The following is a 24,505-nucleotide window of genomic DNA, read 5'->3' on the forward strand; positions in this document are numbered from 1 at the left end:
TTTACGGTAATAAGATTTTTAGAGAAAATATAGAAAATTGAAATTGTTGAAATTTTGAAAACTTTTTTCGAAAATTTCAACAATTTCAAAAAATTAGTTTACCATCAATCATTCGTTTTCGTTTCCGATCGTTTTGAATGAACCAAACGATGGATACTAGGAATAGAATCACGACCAAACACGTTAGAGTGTAAATTACAATTAGCCAGGCTGACCACATTTTCAGATGTCTGAAAATCTGAAAAATCTTTTTAATTAAAGTTTTCTAGTGAAGAGACTTGGTAAAAGTAAAAATTAGAGAAAAAAGGAAAAAAATCGAATAAGACAGAAAATTTTCAGATTTTTTAATTTTTTCGGAAATTAAAAAAACGGATTTCTACATTTATCAATTTTCTAAAGTTTAAGTATTTTTCTGTTTTGAAATACTATGTTGTCCGAAAAAATTGGAGTTAGAGAGTATTTTTTGCAGTCTGAATACGGTAGGCACCTCGAAGCGGCAAGCCTAAATAGCACCTACTCGGTGGAGACGCAGAGAAATTTTTTGTTCAACTGTCTGCGTCTCGACTCCAATTTTTCGCACAACAATAATATCTGACTTTCGAGATTTCTGATTTTGTGAATTTCAGAATTTTAAGAATTTCCGAATCTCAGAGCCTCGGAAATTCAGAATCTCAAACGTTCGGAATCCCAGAATTCCAGATCCTCAGATTTTCAAATTGCATAAATTTTTGAAATTCAAAATTTTTGACTTTCTAGATTTCTGAATTATGAATTTGTCGAAATTCGTGAATTACAGGTTTTCTATGATTAAAAAAAAATTAGTTTTTATGAAATTTCAAAATCGTTTCCAAAAAAAACAAATTTTTAAATTCGTGAATCTTGAACATTTTTGAAATTATCAGTTTCCGAAATCTCAGATTCTGAATTCCGACATTTCAGACTTCTTAAATTTCAAAATATTTGATTTTTGGAATTCCTAACTTTTGAATTTCCTAGTTTAGGAATTTCTGAAAAATCAACATTTCCGAATTTCCTACTTTCTAGATTTCTGAGTTACGGATTTCAATACAAAAAAAATATTATTGGAAAAAATAATTTTTTTCAAAAAAAATTAAAAAGAGTGGATTCAGTGCTATCTATGTGCCTCTCTTCCCAATATTTGTTTATTTTATGATTCATAAAATTTGAAAAAAAATTGAGGAAGAGGTGGAAAAGAAAAACCATATAAAGAGTTATAGATACGCATGTGGAGAGCGAGAGAGAGAGTACAGGAAAAAAGGAGTAGCAGAGAACAAAACAAGAAAAAAGTTAGAAAAAAAGGTATTCCATATCGATGACGAATGAGTGTGGGTGGAGGAGAAAAAAAGAAAAAAAAGGAAAAATTCAAAAACTTCAAAAACTTCAGAAATTCGAAAAAAGGAAAATTAAAAAATCTGATATTCGAGACTTCTGAAAATCTGAAATTCAAAACATTTGAAAATTTGTAATTTAGAAATTTAGAAATGGAGACAATTATAAATTCAGACATGAACAAGTTCAGACTCAGAATCTCAGAAGTTGGGGGAATTCGTAAACTCAGAAATTCAAAAATTCGGAAATTCAGAAATTCAGGATTCCGGAAAATTCAGAAAAATAAGAAATTCAAGTATACTTTAAAACCAAGAAATCCGGAAAATTCGAATTTCTCAATTCCTTAAAGTTGTCAGGAATGGGAAAAAACTGTAAACATAGAAAGCATGTAAAAATCGCTAAAAATATAAAGAATATATATTTTTACAAGGAAATATAAATTTTCAATCATATCCACAGCCCATTTTCACAGAATTCGATTTTTTTCTATTTCTCCGCTTCTCCTTCTCTCTGGTTTTCCCTACCAATCCTCTTCTCTCATCCTTCGATTCCTAACAAATAAAACTGTATTTACTTTATGATTTTTCCCATTTATTTATATGCTAATAACCAGTTCTCCCGCTGCTGTAGTGGTTACCACTCTGCGCAAATAAAAATCCCCTTTTCTCATTGACTTTTTGCTTTTTAAAATTATTTTATGAATGAAGGAAAAGATGTGTTAAAATATTATTGTATGCAAAGTTATGGAAATGAACTTATAAAAGGAGAAATTTCTGAATTTCCGAATTTCTGACGATTGAAATTTTAGATTCTAGATTTTCAGAACTTTCGATTTTTTTTCTGGGATTTCGGAATATTTCTGAATTAAAATTTTTTTTGAATTTCAGATATCAGGTTGGAAGGAAAGTAACTGTCCATTTTTTCATTAGTGAATAAAACAAAAACAAGATTAATCCAATGTACCGTCGTGGTCCATAACATGTTGTCTACATTTTGGTAACTTGTGGATACCATCCCTCCAAACGCTAGCTGGTTGCGAATCAAACTATTGCTTTGGTACATTTTTTTTCTCATCGATTTTGTCGAAGTCCTTACGCTCCAGATGGTGTTGTATATCTCCGAATAACCAATAATCTGATAGAACAAAACCAGGACTTTCACGGGGTGAAGGAGAACCGTCCACTCAAAGCGGCTCAGATACATAGATTTTTAACGAAAGTCAAGTCAGACTCGAGCAGCTTCAGCGGGACGGTTCTCCCACACCTAATTATAGTCGCAACTTGGCTCTATCAGATTATTGATTATTCGGAGATGTACAAACCCTCCTGGAGGATGAGGAATTTAGCATTATTTATGAGAAACAATTGGAAAAAGGGATATTTCGATTCGCGGATAACTATCTTTTGGAGGTATGGTATCCACAAGTTACCTGAATGTTGGCAACTTGTTGTGGACCACGACGGTTCACACTGCTAATCTTGGCTTAATCTGGTTTTTCTATTATTCAGAAATAAAACAAGGGATAGTTACTTTCCTACCAACCTTATACTTAAAATCTCAAAATCTTGAAAATTTGGGATTTCGTTTATTTGTGGATTTTTTTAATTTCAAAATTTTATAATTTTCAATTTTCGAACTTCGGAACTCCTGAATTTTTGAAAGTTTTAAAAATTGTTAACTTCTTAAACAATTTTTGAGAACTCTAAAACAAAACTTTTAAAACAAAATTTCAGAGAACGATTTCAATAAAATCAAGCACAAAAAATAAGAGCCGCCAACGGTTTGACACAATTTTGTTGACACAATTTTGTGTTTGCACAATGTTACAAAGTAAAAATGGAGAAAATCCAGATAAACAGGTTTTTTTTTTCAGTGGTAGGAAAGATGTGGAAGTTCCAGAGGTAAACATATGAGAACTGTTCGAAAAAAGAGAAAAAGTATGCTCACATGGTTTTCGCCAGGAAAAATGCTTTAACAAAAGTATTTTTGAAGTCCCCTCTAAAATGTGATTTTCTAGTGAGCTATTGTTATACACCAGGCGGTTGACGCATCTCCCTTTTCAAAAAAAATCTAGCAAAACTTGAAAATTTGAAAATTTTGCTGATTTTTGCAAATTTCAGTACCAAATTAGTGTCCCGGATTTCAGATATTTTGGTTTTTTCTTTAGAGTTTTCAGGTTAAATGCTCTCCTGAGATTCTGAAGTTCGTATAATCGAGAACGCGAAAAATTGGAAATTCAGAATCTCAAATGTTTAAATCTCGACTCGTTCGAGAAATATCGAAAAGTTGTCAACTGACAATACGCTTATCATTCTTATGTGAAGCTTTTTACAAATTTTGAAATCAAGTAAATTAGAAACAAATTGTCAGGAAATTGGAAGTTCTAATCACTGTACAACGTCAGCATACATACCACAACCCCAAAAAAAATGAGGACACCGGAAATCCCATAAAAGTTATTGATTGTCACGATTCCATCATGGCGATCGTAATGTCATTGAGTATGTGATGATTTGAGAGGTGTGTATGGATATAAAAACTAGAGAGAATAGTGTGCATTTTTATTCAATGATCCGCCAAATTGAATCACACAAACAAGAGATGGGGAAACTCATTGAGGTGGAAGAAATCTATGGATGATTGGGTGGGAAAATGTTCGAGGGGAAATGCAGAAGTTCAGAAATTTGAAAGTTCAAGAATTAGGAGTTTGAAATTCCCAAAATCCAAAAACCTCTGAACCCTCAGAAGTTTCAGGTGGTACCGTAAACACTCTAATAGAACGCCAGCCGAATCGTCAAATTTGAGCCCATGTATCTTGTTTTTTGTGAGAGGTATCAAAAAGTGCTCAACTAATAAAATGTTGCTGATATCATGATAAACATTTTATCAGTTAACAACTTGTTTATATATTTCAGAATGAGTGAGATATATAGGCACGAAGAGGATGGTGCGGGTGGCTTTCTATTAGAGTGTTTACGGTATTTTTTCAAAAACAATTTTCAAAAATTTATCGAAAATCATTGAAAGCCTGAAATTTGTTCAATTGTTGTGCAAAGAGAAAACTTTTTTCTAGAATAAAATCTTTTATTTCAGCTTCCAGGCTTTAAAATAATGCAAAAACCCAACTCTTTTTTACATAAAATTTTTAAGGAAAATAAATGAGTTACCGGTTAGAAGATGTTCTTTTGGGAGACATAAAAAGTGGGGGTGGGGGACAAAAATGAAAGATTTTTTGATGATTTGTAATACTGTAATTTTTTATAGTGATTGTTTTCCAAAAAATTATTCACTGCCATCTGGAGATGGGGGACATGAGAGACCGGTGTGGACGGTGATGGCTGCATTGGCATTTACAGAAAATGCTGGATAGTAGAGTCCACGTGGCATGTTTCTGAAAAAAATAATAATTTAGATTCGGAAATTCCGATATTCTGAAATTTTGGAAATCTGAAATTTTTAGATTCGGAGGTCTGAAATTCCGAATTGCTAAGATTCTGAATTCCGGAATTCCTGAATTACAGAATTTCAAAAAGTTTTAATTTTCTCATAACCTGAAATATCAAGATGCTGAAATTCTGAACTTTCGAGGTTCAATATTTTTCGGATAAAAACAGAGAACTTACGTAAACGCCACTGGATTTCCTTGATACATTCGTTTCCTATCATTGATCGTGAACTCCATCACACCTCGATCGCAGTCCAATTTCACACCAATTACGGTACCTGCACATCAAACATTTCAGAATTTTAATGGTTTTTGAAATCAATGATTTCTTGACTAGAAAACTTAGGTTCCTCGTGAGAGGTATTTGAAATGTTCAACTTTGAACCAATGTATCTAGGTTCCTGATAGTTACCTCTTCCGACGCCGCCAAGAATTCGATTGTGATGCGTTTCGTTGTGCAGATACCAAGATCTCTCTCCATCCACATACATGGACCATCCGTGAAGATCTTTTCCGAGCATCAGATTTCGATTGACCGCCGGCTGAGCAACGCCGATGACGATGTCTGCATGACCGTCATGACGGTCTACAGTAACTTCCCAGTAGTGGACACCCTGCAAAAAATACGGGAATTTTTGATGGTACATACATGCGCCCCTAGAGGAGTTGAGCTGGTGGGCTCGCGGTTGTATCTTCTTGGAAAACTTGAAAAGTTCCGGATTTACAGTAACCAGAAATTTTCAAAATTTCGGAATTTTCAGAAGACTAAAATCAAACTGTCACACCTCGAAAATTGATAAAAATTCAAAATATCCAAGATCGAGAAAGAATACTGTACCTTTGAAAAAGCGATTGATCCTAGAACAGTGCGATGTTCCAAAGTGTTACCACACAGTGTTGCACATTCATTTGAGAGTATCATATCCCGTTGAGATGGAGATTTGGTGAGTTGGAACCATGCAACTTGGGCGGTTTGAAGACAAATCGATTCGCTGTATTCACTTTCGCCAGCCGAATTGAATGATTTGACGCGAGCTGTGTAGACGGTATTGAAATGAAGTCCGTCGATGGTACAAATCGTGTCGGGACCAGAGTAGACTTCCTGAAAATTTGGATTATTTTGAAATATGTGATTTGAAATTTCCAATTTAAAAAATGTAATTCAGGAATCGAAAATTGCAGAAATTCGGAATTGAAAAAAAAAACATTTTTCTGAATATATATTTTGGAGGAAACTTGAGAAATTCAGAAATTCAGAAATTCAAAAATTCAGAAATTCAGAAATTCAGAAATTCAGAAATTCAGAAATTCAGAAATTCAGAAATTCAGAAATTCAGAAAATCAGAAATTCAGAAATTCAGAAATTCAGAAATTCAGAAATTCAGAAATTCAGAAATTCAGAAATTCAGAAATTCAGAAATTCCGAAATTCCGAAATTCAGAATTCAGAAATTCAGAAATTCAGAAATTTAGAAATTCAGAAATTCAGAAATTCAGAAATTCAGAAATTCAGAAATTTAGAAATTCAGAAATTCAGAAATTCAGAAATTCAGAAATTCAGAAATTCAGAAATTCAGAAATTTAGAAATTCAGAAATTTAGAAATTCAGAAATTCAGAAACTCAGAAATTCAGAAATTCAGAAATTCAGAAAATCAGAAATTCCGAAATTCAGAAATTCCGAAATTCAGAAATTCCTTCCGAAAATGTTGAAATTCGTAATTTTCAATTTGTTCGAAATTCCGAAAATTTAAAATTTACGAAAAAAAAGAATTACCTTAAAATTCCCATCATCTCTTCCTGTATCAATCTCCAATGCAAATCCATCAACAGCACTTCCATCGTTCCGTGGCCTCCAAACTACAGTAACCGAGTTGTTTTCCGCCGAGCACTCGGAAGTTTCGATAATTGGAGCTGATGGTACTGAAAATATTCATTTTGGGGGAAAATATAAATTTTTCATGCAAAAATATAAGAAATATATAGACAACTTGGTGGTGGAATGAGGACCAACACATTTTTTTCGAGCCAACATTTTTTTCAGAGCCAAAAAATATTTTCAGATATTTCAGAAAAAACTAAGGGGTGTGTAATTTTGGTGCATTGGTGAGGTGGTCACAAATCAAAATTGATACAACTACTATCACAAATCACTGTAAAATATCGATTTTTATTTTAATCTACCTCTGGATGGGTCTCCTTTGAATCGGGTGCCTCTACAGCCGGCTAAATATTTTTATTAAGTTTCGCTTTTTGTTTAAAAACTGGAAATTTTTCGCTGAAAAAAAATCTTTTTCGAATATTTCTCACCTTTAAGCTGAGCAAAATCCAGAGTTTGTATGGTGTACTGTAGGTGTTTGGTATCCAAATTTAGGACGAAATCCGAGTCGATTTCCGGTTTTGTACGCATTTCTTTGTGCCAGAGGAATTCGAGGCTGGTGGATCGGTGGAGCAGAGCGTTGGAGATCTGAAAGTGAATTTTTTGAAACTTCTGGAATTATTTGAAAAGTTGAAGCGATTTAAAGATTTCAATTTTCCGAAAAAATGTATTTCCTGAACTTTTTCGAATATCTGTAATTCTTATTTTTGGATTTTTTAGAAAGGTATTTAGGAACTTCCGATTATTTGGAATTTCTGAAACTTCGGAATTTTCGAGATTCTGAAAATCTGAGATCCTGAGATTCTGAGATCCTTAGATTTTGAGATTCTGAAATTCTGAGATTTTGAGATTCTGAGATTCTGAGATTCTGAGATTCTGAGATTCTGAGATTTTGAGATTTTGAGATTTTGAGATTCTGAGATTCTGAGATTTTGAGACTCTGAGATTCTGAGATTTTGAGATTCTGAGATTCTGATATTTTGAGATTTTGAGATTCTGAGATTTTGAGATTCTGAGATATTGAGATTCTGAGATTTTGAGATTCTGAGATTCTCATAATCAGTTTGAAGGGTTCGGTCCGCAGGCTGGACCTTCATTCGCGCTAAAACAATGAGACTAGAAATTCGGAAATCAAGGAATTCATCAAATTAAACAATTGTGTTCTCAACATTATATTGCCTCACCTGCATATAAACCGTCGCATCGGGTTCCTTGAGCGCTTCAATACAAAACTGAATCAATGCCGACGTTTTCGTCAATTTTCCAGTGCACCTAACGATTTGAGCCTTCAGAATGCGTCGTTTATTTTCAGCCTGCTCCTCAACGTGCTGCATTAATTTCTCTTTTCTCATTTGAAGTTGTTCAATGAGTTGATCGATTTGAATGCAAACATTCGATTTGAAATCATTGCAATTATTTCGGATCACATCGTGAAGTCCTTTCAAACGTCCAATTTCTTCTGTGGCCGTTTTTGCTTTTTCAGAGAGTTGTTGGAGAGTTGTCGAGAGTTCCGTCTGCAAAATAATAGGAATTTTAGTTTCAAAGTCTTTCAGAGTTTTCGGGGACATTAAATCCTTCGAAATCTCAAATTCCAAGTTCCCTCATTTATTCTTTCCTTCTCCTCAATTTCCCTTAGAATGCGATGACCCTTCCAAATGACAAACTGCCAAATTATTCGGTAATTAGCGATTCTTCCATTTTTCTCCTTCCCATTTTTCACAGACCCCATCCCCATCTGCCAGTCCCTCGGAATAAAAATTCAGAAAAGGGCGCGAATTTAGAATTGATGAATTTCGAAATGACGATGAAAAGTTTCTTGTTACACATATCCCCTCCTTAAATTAGCCTAATTTAGAGGGGAGGGGTGGTTGATGAAGCAACAGGAAGAGGGAAAAGTTCGCGCCTTGAGATGAAGAAGAAGACAAATTGAATTAGGAAGGGATGAGATGAGATTGCGGCAGAGGGTGTCGAAATGTGGAAATGAAATCTTTGGAATTGAGGAACAAGAGAGGAAGTGTCTAGTACTAGATCCTAGTATTGCAAAAAAAATAAAAGTTGAGCTCAATAACTTTGAAGCTAAAACTCGGGTTAACAGCTTTGGTACTCGTTAACTTGATTCCTAAAAAATTTACCAAAAAAACTGTTAACAATCGAAATATGTAAAATTTCATAAGCTTTTTTTCATCAGTCAACCATTTGTCGATAAGTTTTAAAGGAATCGTGACCCAAAGAAGTCCTTCTGAGTGTCGACTTTGAGCCGACATATCTGGTTACTGTAAAAGATATTAAAAAGTAGTCAATTGACAACATATTTATCAAATTATCAGAAATATTTTATTAGTTAGCCACTTTTTGATATTTTTCACAGGAATCGAGATAGCTCAAAGTGCATTATATGATTTTGCCCATAACTTTCTTCATTTTTTAAATAGAGCTTTAATTATTCGATTCAGGTATAAATTCAGCTATAAATTCGATTCAGATATAAATATGGCTAACTTTCTGTATGCGATATATTACAAACTTTTCGAAAATGAAATTTCAAAATTGTTAGGATCGTGTATAAAATTTTACGCTCTTTCTATTGGTACCAAAATCAAAACACCAGCTCAAAAATGAAGCGAGTTATGATCATTCCATTATTGAGCTCCGTTATCTCAATTTCTATAAAAGATATAAAAAAGTTGTCAACTGATAAAATGTTTATCATAATGTCACAAATATTTTTGTAGTTTGGAAAATTTTTCTATCTCTCAAGATAACCAGGATAATCGAGCTTAAACTGTAATCTGGTCCACTTTTTTCCACTTTCCAAGTAGTACACATCTTTTTTCTCTTCCGTCCCTTCCCTCCGCATAAATTATGTGGTGTGTCCCAAAAATCGCGGTGTGTACATTTTGCGCAACAACACGTCTCCTCCCGTTTCCCGGATTTAAACAAGAAGGGGGTGATTGATGTCATTTCGTATTCCGGGGGACACTTTTTTGTCCTCCCCTTTACTGTTATCAAAGAGGATCTGTGGTGACCAAAATTTGAGCTCAATTATCTTGGGAACCATAAGAGATATCAAAAATTAGTCTACTACAAAAATATTGACAATGTTATGATAAACATTTTATCAGTTGACAGATTTTCGATATCATTTAAGGGAACCGAGATAATTGAGCTCAAAGAGTACAAGATGGTGGCGTTGACGGTATTTTCGGCCCATAAATAACCTCGTTTGTAAGCTAGAGTTTTGATTTTTGTACCAATCAAAAGAGTTTTTTTGTCTATAATAACGTAGGCTGTGAGATTTCGGACCCCCTGAAAATGTCGAATTTTTAAAAAGGCCCCCATCTCCCCTCTCATCCATTATCCCCACCAACTCATCCATCACCGTTGTCGCAGATTTTGAGCGATTAGAAACAGAGTCCCCACCAATTTTCATGACTTCCGTCATACGACACCTCGGTCGCAACACCCCCAGCCCAACCAATGATAAATTATAAAATTATAACCAAGTCGTCAGCTGTTCCAGTATTGCGTAACGCCTCTAGAAGACAAGATGACGTTGAAGACAGATTGCGTGGATATGGGATTAGGGGGCAAAAAGACAGAAGGCGTTAGAATAATACTGTATTATGTAACAGTATGAAGAGAGGAACCCTTGAGTAAACAATAGGGGTTTCTAGCCAGAAAGGATGTGCCGACTTGGGCAGGGTGTGACGGATGAATAGTACAAATTAGAGGGTTGGGAGATGGGTATTGTAAGGAGATTAGGTTAGAGGGTGACCCTTGGCACCTGTACAAGGACCATAAACCCAGCTAAATCGAGATGGAGCAAGAACGGATGAAGAACGGAAAATTATAGGCTTGTGAACTTATTTTGACCAGTATGTAAACTACGAAAATTTATTCCACAAACTAGCGAAATGAAAATTAATATCTTCTATTTTCAAATTATGTAAAAATATATGCTGACCGAATGGTACAAAAATAAATGATTTAGCTCAAAAATGAAAAAAAAAATTATGGGTAAAACATACCATAAACTTTGAGCTCGATTATTTATGTTCTTAAAAAGATATGGTCAAAACATACTATATTTTTTGAGCTCCCCTATCTCCGTCCCTATGGAAGATATCAAAAATTTGTCAACTGACAAAATATTTCTGATAATTTGATAAACATTTCATCAGTGGACTACTTCTCGATATCTATCACAAGAACCTAGATAAATTGGCTCAAAGTAAGCCCCTCTGACAAGTTGTGAGTCGAAACCCCCGGAAACCCATCATACGCATTTTTTATACATCCCTTTTGACCGCGTTTTAACCTAGCCGTGACCCCGTACACAAATTTGCTTAATGTGCAATAAAAAGTTGCCGTACCCGACCCATTGAATAGAGCCGTGTTGCGTTTTCGGGTCTCAAAAGAGCCGCGCCGCCGACAAGAGAACACGAGTCGAGATTTTACGATGTGTAACTTGTAAACCTCCCTATCACCTGGGTGTATGTGTCTGGTTACCTGAGAGAGAACATGTGTCATATTCTAATAGTTCGGCTTTTTGTACAGCTTACTATTAGCATATAATAGTAGCCGGTGGTGTTTTGGAATCTCTGAGTATACCGAGTTTTCCAAGACCGGAACTTTGGAAATCTGATATTCTAAATCAGAACCCTGTTTTTTTGATTACGGTACTTCTGGGATGAGTTGGCTTGGTGGTCTAGAAGTTTCTGAGTGGCTGAGCTTGTTTCCAGCAGAACAGCCGGTTTGGTCCACAGCAATCTCCAAGGCTCCGACCGCGGCCTGGTATCTGACAGCTATGGTTGAACAAGTTCGAGATCCCTAGAACTTTCGAAAAATCCGCCAAAACATTTCATTCCACGAAAACCAAGGCGTAACCCATAAATCATATTTGCCTCTTTCTCTCGACCGGGACGCAATTACCCTGAACCACCTTCTGGAGGGGGGGGGGGGCTCAGAATTCAGAGAGACACCTCTCCGGAAAAGCTAATTTATGTGTGTGGTAAAATAGAGAATAGGGGGGCCTTTACCGCAGATTTATGATTGAGGTGCAAGATGAAAAATGAGAAGTAAACGGAGGACTAAATTTAAAGTGGAAAATGTCATTTGGGAATTTATGGTTAAAAATACGATAGCGAATTTTTTGCTGTGACTTTCTTAGTTTTTGAGCTAGGATTTTGGTTTTTGTATCTATGGAAAAAGCAAAAATTTTCTAATGCAATCCATGTAAATTTTTAAAGCTGAAGCTTTATTTTAAAAATGAAACATACCGTCAATGTTCGCATAGTACTTGCACCTTTAACTCGATTATCTCGGTTTCTGTGAAAGATATAAAAAAAGTTGTCAACTAATAAAATGTTGGTGATATTGTGATAAACATTTTGTCAGCTGAGCACTTTTTGATATCTTCTACAGGACAGGAAATGAGATATATGAGCTCAAAGTTAGGGGTACCGTAAAACCTGTGTTACAAGCGCTCCTTTCCTTTAACTTTGAGCCAGATTATCTCGGTTCCTGTGAAAGATATCAAAAATTTGTTAACTAAAAAACATTTCTGATAATATGATAAACATTTTGTCAATTGACCAATTTTCGATACCATTCACAGGAAATGAGATCTATGAGCTGTAAGTTAACAGTTAGGTTTTTCATGTAAAACGTTATAACTTTAGCTTAAAAACCAAAAAAGTTACAGGCGATTTGAAAACCTAGACTTGGACAACTTTATTTTTCCAAACGAAAGGTTTTTATTTCCAATTTAAGCATTTACAGGTTAGTTTAACTTGTTTTTGTGAATCTCTAAATGGTGCTTGGGTTTCAAGATTTTTGGCTCCATGTGGCCCATACTCCGGGGGTACATCAAAAGAGGGTACATCATGCTCAGGGAGTACATTGACTCAGAGGGTACATCGTTTGAAGGGGTTTTCTAGGTAGTTTTCTCACTATCAGGGAGTACATCTAGGCCAATCTAGGCCAATCTCTAGGCTAATCTACTACCTAGATGCGATTTTTCAGACGATGTACCCTGTCAGTCAATGAACCCCTTGAGCATGATGTACCCTATTTCAATGTACCCTCGGAGTATGGGTCGCTCCATGTCAAGCTAAAGAAATCATCCCAAGTTCAGGAACCCATTCCCTTGGTCCCTTTTCTCAATCAGTACCCACTTCAGAACACACAGCTCCTCTCCATATTTACCCACTTGCTATTGTTGTTATTCTCTCTCCCCTATCGAATAGCAACAAATTGGTCCCCCCTATTGTCATTGATACCCCCTATCCTAATATGTTATGTATGCTTCTCTCTCCGATTACTTTTCGTCCCTCGGCCCAGTGTAAAACCCCTCCGAACATTTGTCATTTGTTTTCAAACAAAAACGCAAGGAGAACAAAATCAGTTGATCCCCCACCACTACCACCACTACTCATTCTCCAGGAATCTCGTGTCACAGCTCTTTTTGCTCTTTGCCTGGGCACAAAAAGATTCGTGGAAACGAGCGGAGGGGGGCAAGGTTGTAAATAAACACTAGTACAACCGATGATACCAACCATCGCATACACACACGGCTGTCAATTACATGGGAATGGGTGAGGAGAACGGAATCCAAGAGGTTTTCCACAGAAAAATCAAGCTCGAACTAATCGAACTATAACTTTGAGCCAATATATCTGATTTCCTTTAAAAGGTATCGAAAAATGTTCAACTGGTAAAGTGTTTCTGATAATTTGATAAACATTTTGTCCGTTGACCACTTTTTGATATCTTTCATAATAACCGAGATTAGTTAGCTCAAAGTTAGGGGTACCCATTTTCTGACAAACCCAAGCTAAACGGTCGCAAGTACAGTTCAGACCATGTTTTAAATTGTCCTTAACTTTTTAAGTTTTTTAACTAGAGTTTTGAATTTTGTACCAATCGAACGGGAAAAAATTTACGTACGTCAAAATTTGAAATTCGGTAAAATAAAAATAAAAACCAGCAATTGAGCTAAACCGTCGCAAGAACCATCTGACAATGGGGATGCATTTTTAAAATGAACCGGAACTCTTTAAGTTTTTTAGCTAACGTTTAGATTTTTGTACCATTCGAGAGAGCTAAAAATTTTACATAAGTCCACATTTTGAATTAAACAAAATCTCAAAAAAATGACCCCCCCCCAAGCACCATAGAAATCTGAACCCGTTCCACATCCCATCCCAACCGCGTAGCTGTTCCTCAAAATTACATAACCCATCATCACCCCAACGAAATGTACATGTCCAAGTGGTCCACATCTTATAGAACATCTCACATTTCACCTCATCATTATCGCGTTCGTTCGATAGAAAGAGAGAGAGATAGAGATTGGAGGAAATATCAAATTTCATTCAATGGAATCTCCTCAATTTCAAATATTTGATTTTATGTACATATAATGTTACTGATAATGGCGAAAGAGAGGTGTGAGGGTAATTAACAAAATAGCGTTAATTACAAAGCAAATGTTAGTGGTAAATTAACCTTATCAGTTGAAGGGCGCTCTTATCATGTTAAAGTTCACTTTAGAATGAACCAATTAGAGCGTTTTCTTTTCGCTCAATTATTTCGGTTCTCATAAAAAATATCTAAAATATGTCAACTGATAAAAGAAGGTGATATTATTGCAAAGTTTTTATCAGTTAGCTAATTTTTGATATCTCTTATAAGAATCGAGATAATTGAGATTAACTTGGAGCATGAAGATTACCAAACCCTCAACGTTGAGCCCTTATATCTCACTTTCTGTAAAAGGTATCAAATAGTAGCTGACTAACAAAATATTGCTGATGATTTGATAACTATTTTATCAGTTGACAGAATGTTGATATCTCTTACAGGAACCGAGATAAATTGAGTCAAAACTAAGGGTGATTCTATTAGAGTGTTTACAGTAAGCTGGTCACCCCTGGATATCCAGTCCCTTCCTAAAACTATAAAAATATACATACAAAAAGTTCTTCTTCTTTTTGCACTTCTTTTTATTTCCCGCCATTAAGTGCTTTTCCCCATCAATCTTTTTGGCCGAAAAAGAGCGGGAAGGCTATGTGTCACCCCCCTCCCATGGTCAAAAACGAAGAAGACCGCCCATCTAAGAGTGTGTACAACTCTTAAGAATACTACTTTGTTGCTTTTTATACACATACAAATTATCCAGAAGGGGAGGAGGAGGATTAAGACAGAAAAAGTATAGCCAAGGGGCCCGCAGGGTAAATTGGATGTTTTTGGGCAAAGTGCGCTCTACTGGACTAGCTGGAACGGCTTTTGGGATAGTTATGACTAAAAAACTTCCATAAGGTGACTAGGTGACAATTTCTGAACATAAGGTCATACTTGATGACGTGGCAGGTTTCCAGGGGTACCATATGGTGTTGTCGGGTACTTGGAAAGTCTGCAATGGAGAACCAGATGGTGCCACGTCATCAGTAAATGGATAGTGAAAAAAGTCTGTCAAATTGAAAGCTGCGGCTTTTTCACTACCGACCGTAACCTCATCCTCACTATCATCCTCAACCTCATCCTCAGTAGCATTCTATATATCATTCTCGACCTCATCCTCACTGTCATCCTAATTAGCATTCTCACTAGCATTCTTCGTAGCATCCTCAATAGGATCCTCACTATCCCCTTCAACCTTACTCTCAGTATCATTCTCAGTATCATCCTCACTATCATCCTTAATAGCTTCCACAAAAGCATCCTAAATATCATTCACGTCCTTCTCGATAGAATCCTGAATACCATCCTTAATATCATCCTCACTAGAAATTTTTCCCCAATTTTTCTAAACGTTTCTCGAAAACCCCTAAACTTGATTCCCAAACCCGCCTAGCTAAATTCCCATCTCTCCTATACAAGGTCATCATTTTGACACCATCACACTGAATAAACATGTTCATTTTGTTCTCCCTAAAGTTTGTATGGGTGGAAGAATACATAAAAATTTCCGCATCATTCGGATTTTAATTCGCATTGTGTGTTCCTCCCCCTGCTTTTGGAATCATTAGCCCCTCTCTGTGAATACTAGTATACAGAGACCATTTAGAAGAAATAATAATAATAATGACGGCTACGGTATTTAGATGGAAAATCTCAGATTTCAAAAGGACAGATTTTTGAAAAATGTCGATGGATCAAGGACACTAAGATGGGGATTAGTGCGGTAAAGTCTTCCAGGCCAAAACAATGATTGACAAATTATTTAAAAAAAACATACCTTGTGTCCTTTACAGGCAATCGGAAGACTCTGAACGTCGTGATTGGCATGTCGAAGGTCCTGGAAAATTAATTGGGGTTTAATTGGTTTGTCGTGAAGAGATATTGAAAAACTGAGATATCAAGAAGCATCCTTACTATCATCCTCACTATCTTCCTCACTATCATTCTCACTAGCATTCTCATTAGAATCCTCACTAGCTTCCTCTTTAGCATCCTCACCATCATCCTCACTATCATCCTTACTATCATGAGCTCATTTATCTTGTCATCCGTAAAAGTAATCAACTGATAAAATGTGACATCACCAATACTTTATCAGTTGACAAAATCTTGATATCTTTTACAGGAACCTAGATAAATTGGCTCCAAGTTAGTAAGCCTTTCTAATAGAGTAGATGGTTAAAATGTATGTAGGGGTTTCTCTATAAGAGGGTTTACAGTCAGTAAATTGTTGTTGAAATTTAAAATTCCGGTACCTGGAGACATCTGGAGCAGACTGGAACTTTGCACGCCAGACAGTACATAGTCAGGCCTTCGCCAGGATGGGTTACACATCGCAGAAGGTCTCGAGCAGTGGTTGTGGCGTTGTTTAGAGGAAGCGTAGATGTGCTGGATTTTCTGAAAAATTTTTTTGAAATTTTTTATAAATCTTACAATTCAAAAATTCAGCTTTATTCTTATGTAAAAATGGAATCGCTACGATACGTTTGAAAGGAGATGAAGAGTTTTGAAATTTTTTATCAGTAGAGCGAACTTGCCAGAATCAAAAACTCACTTCCTGCCACCGGCTTCTATCAGATTGTGCTTCGCCAGCGGTCCTCTCGCCGGATGCAACGCTGTCTGACACGGACTACAGTAGTAGATATCACATTGCTCACAGAAGACATTCGCCTGCCGATTGTCCGTCCCTTCGCACAACTGACACTGGGGTACTGTAGATGAGCAAGGCGTCTCCTCGGTTGGTGTGCAGACTGATGGACCCGCTTTGATGTTCGGATGAGCAATCAGATAGCGTTTGATGACGTTTTGCATGGCGAGGTTTGTTGGTGCGCTAACGATGGAATTTTCGTCACAGTAGTAGGAGGGTTTTTGGCACGAATTGCAGATTAATTGAACTCCAGATGTTGAGGGAGTTAGAATGTTGTGGAGACGAGATAGGGGAGGACCAATGATGCTTGATGGGCGGCTTGCTGGAAATTGGTTTTCAAAGGAAAATATAAAGAAATTCAGAAATTCAGAAATTCAGAAATTCAGAAATTCAGAAATTCAGAAATTCAGAAATTCAGAAATTCAGAAATTCAGAAATTCAGAAATTCAGAAATTCAGAAATTCAGAAATTCAGAAATTCAGAAATTCAGAAATTCAGAAATTCAGAAATTCAGAAATTCAGAAATTCAGAAATTCAGAAATTCAGAAATTCAGAAATTCAGAAATTCAGAAATTCAGAAATTCAGAAATTCAGAAATTCAGAAATTCAGAATTTCAGAAATTCAGAATTTCAGAATTTCAGATTTTCAGATTTTCAGAATTTCAGAAATTCAGAATTTCAGAATTTCAGAAATTCAGAATTTCAGAAATTCAGAAATTCAGAAATTCAGAAATTCAGAAATTCAGAAATTCAGAAATTCAGAAATTCAGAAATTCAGAAATTCAGAAATTCAGAAATTCAGAAATTCAGAAATTCAGAAATTCAGAAATTCAGAAATTCAGAAATTCAGAAATTCAGAAATTCAGAAATTCAGAAATTCAGAAATTCAGAAATTCAGAAATTCAGAAATTCAGAAATTCAGAAATTCAGAAATTCAGAAATTCAGAAATTCAGAAATTCAGAAATTCAGAAATTCAGAAATTCAGAAATTCAGAAATTCAGAATTTCAGAAATTCAGAATTTCAGAATTTCAGATTTTCAGATTTTCAGAATTTCAGAAATTCAGAATTTCAGAATTTCAGATTTTCAGAATTTCAGAATTTCAGATTTTCAGAATATCAGAAAATTACCAAAACACCGAAAAATTCTGAGAAATTCTGAAATTCCTGTAAATCTTAGAATATAAATTTTCAGAACTTTCGATTATTTTCAAAATTTTAGGATTTTTCGGGCTAGTTTGGAAAAAATTAAGGATTGAAATTCCCAAGAACAAGTTTCAATCCCTCATAACTTTCTCCAAAATCTTCTAATTTTCTCTAATTTCTTTCATCTGCGCCTTTAAATTTCGAAAATTCCGAAAACTCACTTCTTCCACATCCCACGACTCCTGAATCTGTCTCTGAAACCACTGATAACTTGTCACTCTCATGATCACCACCATCGGAGACGCACAGCGACATGGTGTCAGATGCTCCTGTAATAAAAAAGAAATTAATTATTTTTAATTGGAAATTGGTTATATAATTAGGTATAAGTCAGTGGTCTTTTGTCGGCCTAGACCCTTTTTTCTCCCATTTCTCCGAAATTGGATTACTCAATTTCATTTCTTGGAGATGACATATGGTGTCATCTCCAAGACACCCCTCCAATTCAATGAAAGGGTACAAACATACCGCCAAAAGACAAAAAGTGGACCGCGTAGTTCTGTGTGTTTGTGTGGGGAAAGGGTTTTGAGGCAAAACCATCAACTACTTCAATGATAAAATTTTTAGGTATTTTTCGAATTTTCGGAAATATTTGAATTTCAAAATTCGAAATCGATTTTTTGGAATTTTTAAATTATGGACCTTTATAGTATAAACTTATAATTTAAGAATCTCAAATTTTTGAAACTCTGGAATTTTAGATATTCTGAAATCCGCAAACCCCTAAATCTCAGAATTCAAAAATCAGAAATTCAGAAATTCAGAAATATAGATTTTCAGAAATTCCGAATTTCAGAATTTCCGAATTTCAGAATCTGGGAACTTCGTAATTCTGGATTCCGCCCTTCAAGAACTTAAAAAAATCAGAAAGTCAGAAATTCACAAAATTCAGGATTTCTAAATTTCAGAAATTCAGGATATCAGACTTCAGATATCCAGATTTTGGATTCTGCAATTCAGGATTTTGAAAAATCAGAAAGTCAGAAATCTCCGAAATTTGGAAATTTAGAATTTCATTTACCAAAATTTAGATTTTTAAAAAAAACCCACCACTACTACTTCCAGCACTCTGCGGGGAGATTGGTGAGCTCGCAGAGCTCAAAATTTGCGACAAAATGCCTGGCGTCGATGGGCGGGGCGATGACATTGACGAGGTGGCAGATGACGTGGATGGCTGGTGCGCCTTCAGCGCGCACATCCTGCACAAACTATGACCACATGTCAGAATGATGGGATCGTCAAAGAATCGAGTACATATTGTGCATTTGAGCTCTTCTTCCATTATTATGGAGCTGAAAATTTTGAAATTGAGCAGAATATAAAATTTTTGAGCGAAAAAAACAGATGAAAATGAGGGAAAAACAAAGAAAATTAAAGCTGAATTTTCAGGAAATCTGGGGTATCTCTCTTGAAAATTAAATAAAAATTGCTTTAAAAAAAGCTTCAAAAAGCAAAAAAATACAATTTTTTCGATATCGGAAGATTCCAAAAAATTCGCCGAAAATAGAAAAAAAAACTTCTAACAAGAAAAAAATAGAAGCAGAATCAGGAAAAAGCATCCACTTGTAAAGAGTTTGTATTTGTTTGAAGTGGAGAAAAATAGAAGAAGAAGAAGAAAACGACAAAAAACGCATAAACAGATTTTTAGAGTTTTTTTGGGTTATGGGAATTTTCAGAAAAAAACACGAATTTTGATTTTTTTTTCTGAAAAAAAATTTCAGCAAAAATCCAAAAAATCAGAAAAATTCTTGAAAAAAACCTAGAATTTTTAGACCAAAAAATACAAGGTAAAAAAAGAAAATTGTGAAAATAAATTTTCTGAAAAATGGCTTCAAAATTTTAAAAATCTCAAGTTGCGGTCCGAAAAAAATCTTCAAAAATTCCGAAAAATCTCGGAACACACAAACTTTCACTCTCTCCGAAAATTCTCCATTTTTTTGCATGAGAACGTCTTAAAGAGCCAGCAGACATAGACGAGGCGGAAGAGGGGCAAAACAACGGGGCGGAAAAACGTACGCGCGGACGGACTGCCCCAAAGAAAAATGGGCGGAGCCTTCTGGACCGGGGGGGGGGGGAAGGGCGGGATAGACATGGTAGATGGGAAGAAGGAGAAGAGAATTGGCTAAGAGGAAACAGGAAGAAGAAGAAGAAGAACATTGAAGACAGCGATATAGGTATTGAGCAATGAGTGAGGATGATGGATTGAGTGTGATGATGGTAAAAGGTGGAAAATTTTGCAAAAAAGATTTGTACATGAGTGATTTGTAAAAAAATTCCTACAAAAAATATGTGAGTTTTATAAATTATAGGTAACTTTGAACATTTGAAAAATTTCAAGCATCAGCCCTAAAAACTTTAAACACTGAGAGTGTCAACTTCAAGCTCATATAGCTCATATCCTGTGAAAGACATCAAAAAGTGGTCAACTGATAAAATGTTCATTAAATTATCAGCAATATTTTGTCAGTATTTTCATTTTTTCTGACTTTCCAGAATTTTCAGATTTTTTTTTTTCAAATGTTCGTCCTATTTTATGAGAAATTGTTAGCTAATTATATAAGTTCTAGTTAATTCTAGTTAACGTTTGACTTCTAATTTTTTTTTGAAATTTAAGAAATATTATTTACCGTCTACTTTTAGGTTTTTTTAATGACAGATTTGAAATCGTTTTAAAAAGTGGTCTGGGACTTTTTGATTTCTCTGAAAATTACAAAATTTACTAAGCAAAAATTAAGCTTCATTGTTGTAATTGACACTTTTCTGGTCAGATTCCATTGTGACTAAAAAGTGCCAAAAACGCACATCTCACTTCAGAATCGCTTATCTCACTTTGTTGAATTTTTCCAAAAAAATTATCAACTACAAAAATAAAGCTTTATCTTTGCTTATTATACTCTGAAATTTTCAGACAAATCGAAAAAAATTCTAGACCACCTTTTTAGGGCTCCGAAATTGTCTATTTTTCTCTGAAAAATGGAAACATGAAGGCTCAAGATTAGCAAGATGATTGATAGGTACAAACTTTGTGCAAAATTTAACAGAAAAAAATTTAAAAATGTCAAAATTCTGGGGGTCGGATGAGATGAAAACATAGGTCATATGGTGGTCGCAGATTCGATGGAAGGGGTATATTTTTTATGGAGCGGTGGGACCGAAAAATTTTTTCGGGGTTCAGAAAAGAATATGATTTTAATAGAATGCTCATACAGGAGTTTTTAGGGCACATATAGTACAATGAGGGTTTAAGTCATTTAAAAAAACCCCCCAGAAAAAAGAGTTTAGTAGAATGGCCTAGAAGACTCCTCGGTTTTCTAGAACATATTAAAAACCCGAAACGTTCAATTAGAAGTCGAAAACTGTCTAATTTTTCGGGTGCTTGGTTTTCTAGGTCACGCTTCAAGAAATCAGGCTTTCTGTGACCTCTAAACAAAGAGCAAAACTCATGGATGTCCAAATAGTGGGCTAACTTCCAAATTTCTATCCCATCAGTGAATTTCAAGTTCCCACTAGGCTTCGGGTCAAACTGATTCCAGTAGCTTAGCTTTATTGGGTTTCTAGGCTATTGGTGGTTTTATAGATCATGGGCTAACTTTTGGGCTAACTTTCCGATTGCCACGTTGTGGCCTAGGAAATTCATAAACACGATTTCTAGGCCTTGCTCTCATTGAAGGTCACTATTTTTCCAAACCACTTTTTTAATCGCTGCTATCCGCAAAAATAATAATGAGCTTTTTCTCAATTCCTCCGAGAGAGATCATCATCGCGAGAAAACGAAGACAAAAATTATTAAACAACACAAACTCCCAGAGTGAGAAAGAGAGAGAAAGAGAGAGAGAGAGAGAGAGAGAGAGAGAGAGAGAGAGAGAGAGAGCACAAAATGATGTCCCCTCTTTTTGCAATTATGATGATGATGGACCCGAAGAAGTTTTGAGAAAAGAGAAGAAACTCGGGAAAACGTTTAGAAATTGTGAGAACCTGACCCAGATTTTATGGCCTAGAAATCCTTGGGAAGTTAGGCCATCAAAATTTAAGCCATGACCTAGAAAACCGGCCTAGATATTTGGAGAGTTAAGCCACAGTCGTAAAATGGCATAGAAATATAATATATAAATTTTTTAGGCCAAAAAATGGGGAAGTTAGACCACTTGGTTCTTAACTTTTTCGGGATCGTTATAATCGTCAAATAGCTGAGCAAATGATTGGTAGCCTAGAAATCCCAATTTTTAATTTTCTAGGCCATCAATAGTACACAATGAGGAAACCAAGATACCCCTTTTCTTCCAACGGCTGTCATATATGGCTTAACCAAAGTTTGGAAAACGGGAAGGAGGAGGAGAAAGATGTATAAATAAATAAACAGAGAGAATAGGAATAAGGAAAGGTATCAAGTTGTCCATCTACTGTCTTAAGAAACCAAAAATGAGGGAAATGGGGATATATATAGGAAACAGCAAACCTTATAAGACTTACGCTCTAAGTTTCGAATTAAGACAGAAAAAAAAAACTGAATTTTGAAATTTTGAAATTTTGAGTTTTTAATATTTTCAGAATTCTAAATTCATAAAAAAATTTACTGATTTTTGAGACATTCGAAATTTGAGAATATAGGTAGAATATTCAAAATCTCAAGAATTTTTTTTTACAAAAATATACATGATCTCTATTTCACTAGGGAAGGCCCCAACTCGGGTGGGGCGATACGGGCGGTGACCTATATCATCTGAAAGCTGACATTTTCCTGATTCCAAATCTGATTTCAAAAAGTGCTTTGTCGCGGTAGTTTTCGAGAAAATTGGGTCGAAAGTTCCGAAAAATGACGTGGATTTTTTATCTCATTTTGTAGAAAAAATTTGGAAGCGTGGTCAAATGGTTAGTGAGGAGGAATATCAAGTGATGACTCTCTGGTTCGACTCCCTCGAGCTGCTAAACTTTTTTTGAATTTTTTCTTCATTCTTTCCGGTGGCCGTATTTGACTTGTAGAAATGGACATAGGTTATCGAATCTCGTGAAACAACTTTTTTTCATTGGTTCTCTTAGTTTTGAAAATTCTAGCACATTAAAATTTTTCTCGAAAATTGAAAAAATGCCAAGGGTGATTTTTTTGAAAAAATTTTTTTTCGAAAAAAAGAGAAAACCTTTTCAGATTGTAGACAAGCATACAAAATACGACCAACATTCAAATATCCCCAAATAAAGTCAATAATTCCTTCAGAAACTCACTTCAAAAATGAGAAATTAGTACTGTAATCACTTTCATAGCTCATAACTTTTTTCACAGGGCGGGGTGGAAAAACTGACTTCAGTTCTATATTCAGCGTGCCCAAAAGTAATAATGACAATAGTTTGAGCAAAATCGAGAACATGCGGTTTGTCTAGAATCCTCGATGAATCACAATTCTTTGAAAATTGCGGAAAAATAGATGAAAACAAAAATTTCGAAAATTAGAGGTAAAACAGTTAAAATCAAAATTGAAACCAATTTCAAGTATATGGAACCATATAGGATCACCTAGAAGTCAGATACGGTCACCGGAAAGAATGAAGAAAAAATTCAAAAAAGGTTTAGCAGCTCGAGGGACCCGAGTTGGGGCCTTCCCTAGTCAGTCAATAAATTTAGACGTAAATTTACAGAAATTTTGAAAAAAAAACAGATTTTACAACCATTGTCCCATAACTTGAGCCAATTCATCTCGGTTACTGTAAGAGGTATCCAAAAGGAGTCAACTGACAAAATATTTAACAAATTATCAGAAATATTTTATCAATTGATTACTTGTTGATATCTTCTACAGTAAGCGTGCTTACGGTAAACATTGATTTTTCTTTTCTACAAAAAAAACAAGACAATTAGCATCAAAAGTAAAAAGGAACTTACAACTGAAAGTGAAAATCGTGGAAACCTAGGGAAACTGAGTCAGCGAGAAAATCAGACCTTGAGAACCTAGCAGCGACATGCAGAATTATGCTGCATATCGAGATTAGTGAAAGTTTGGGCTATGTATAAATGAAGGTTATTACCTAGTCATAACATTTTTTTTGGGACAAATCAAAACATTTTTCAAGGATTTTTTTTGATTGGCAATGTTTGGAGATATTTGAATTTCTAGGGATTTTTCTAGGGATTCGTTGATTTTTGAAAAAAAATTCTGTATGTTCGGAAAATCAGGAAGTCGAAAAAACAGAAATTCCAGAAATTCAGAAATTCAGAAATAAAAATCGGAAGTTCCAAAATAAACAACTAGAAATTCAGTGAAATTCGGAAATTTGGAAAGTTAAATTTATAGAGATTTACAAACATATTTTCAGCACAAGAAGACTTTTCACGGATTTCCAAATTCCTAGAATTTAAAAAATCATTTTTAATAAATCTCTTAAAAAGTTTTTTAGAGGCAAGATGGTCAGTTGCTAATTGACCGGTTCTAAAAAGTCGGGATGCAAAAAAAAATTTCAAAGTCAATCTACTGTAAAACCTTTATTAGAAGGGCACCATCTAATTGAAGGGTCCCCTAGAGATTCCA

At 35.1% G+C, this 24,505-nt stretch overlaps 2 protein-coding genes across 2 annotated transcripts in view; both read right to left on the reverse strand.

Annotated features, from left to right (window-relative positions):
• The window catches only part of CBG01083, a gene marked incomplete at both ends in the record, with an annotated part of 469 nt that extends 249 nt beyond the window's left edge, over nucleotides 1-220 (reverse strand). Inside the window, one exon of the mRNA XM_002635821.1 lies at nucleotides 103-220. Coding sequence (XP_002635867.1) covers nucleotides 103-220 — 118 coding nt within the window. The remainder of the gene's footprint in view (nucleotides 1-102) is intronic.
• Nucleotides 221-4,632: 4,412 nt separating this feature from the next.
• On the reverse strand, nucleotides 4,633-19,269 carry Cbr-trim-9 (the record flags this gene model as incomplete). The annotated part of the gene is made up of 13 exons (XM_045237011.1): nucleotides 4,633-4,741; nucleotides 4,974-5,073; nucleotides 5,208-5,409; nucleotides 5,634-5,897; nucleotides 6,570-6,715; nucleotides 6,977-7,018; nucleotides 7,103-7,259; nucleotides 7,856-8,185; nucleotides 15,913-15,972; nucleotides 16,391-16,532; nucleotides 16,690-17,104; nucleotides 18,149-18,256; nucleotides 19,038-19,269. The coding sequence occupies 13 exons, from the start codon at nucleotides 19,267-19,269 to the stop codon at nucleotides 4,633-4,635; spliced, it is 2,307 nt and encodes a 768-aa protein (XP_045091736.1).
• Nucleotides 19,270-24,505: the final 5,236 nt, after the last annotated feature.

The sequence above is a fragment of the Caenorhabditis briggsae genome (assembly GCF_000004555.2).
Source record: "Caenorhabditis briggsae complete genome, chrV, whole genome shotgun sequence".
Taxonomy (NCBI): domain Eukaryota; kingdom Metazoa; phylum Nematoda; class Chromadorea; order Rhabditida; family Rhabditidae; genus Caenorhabditis; species Caenorhabditis briggsae.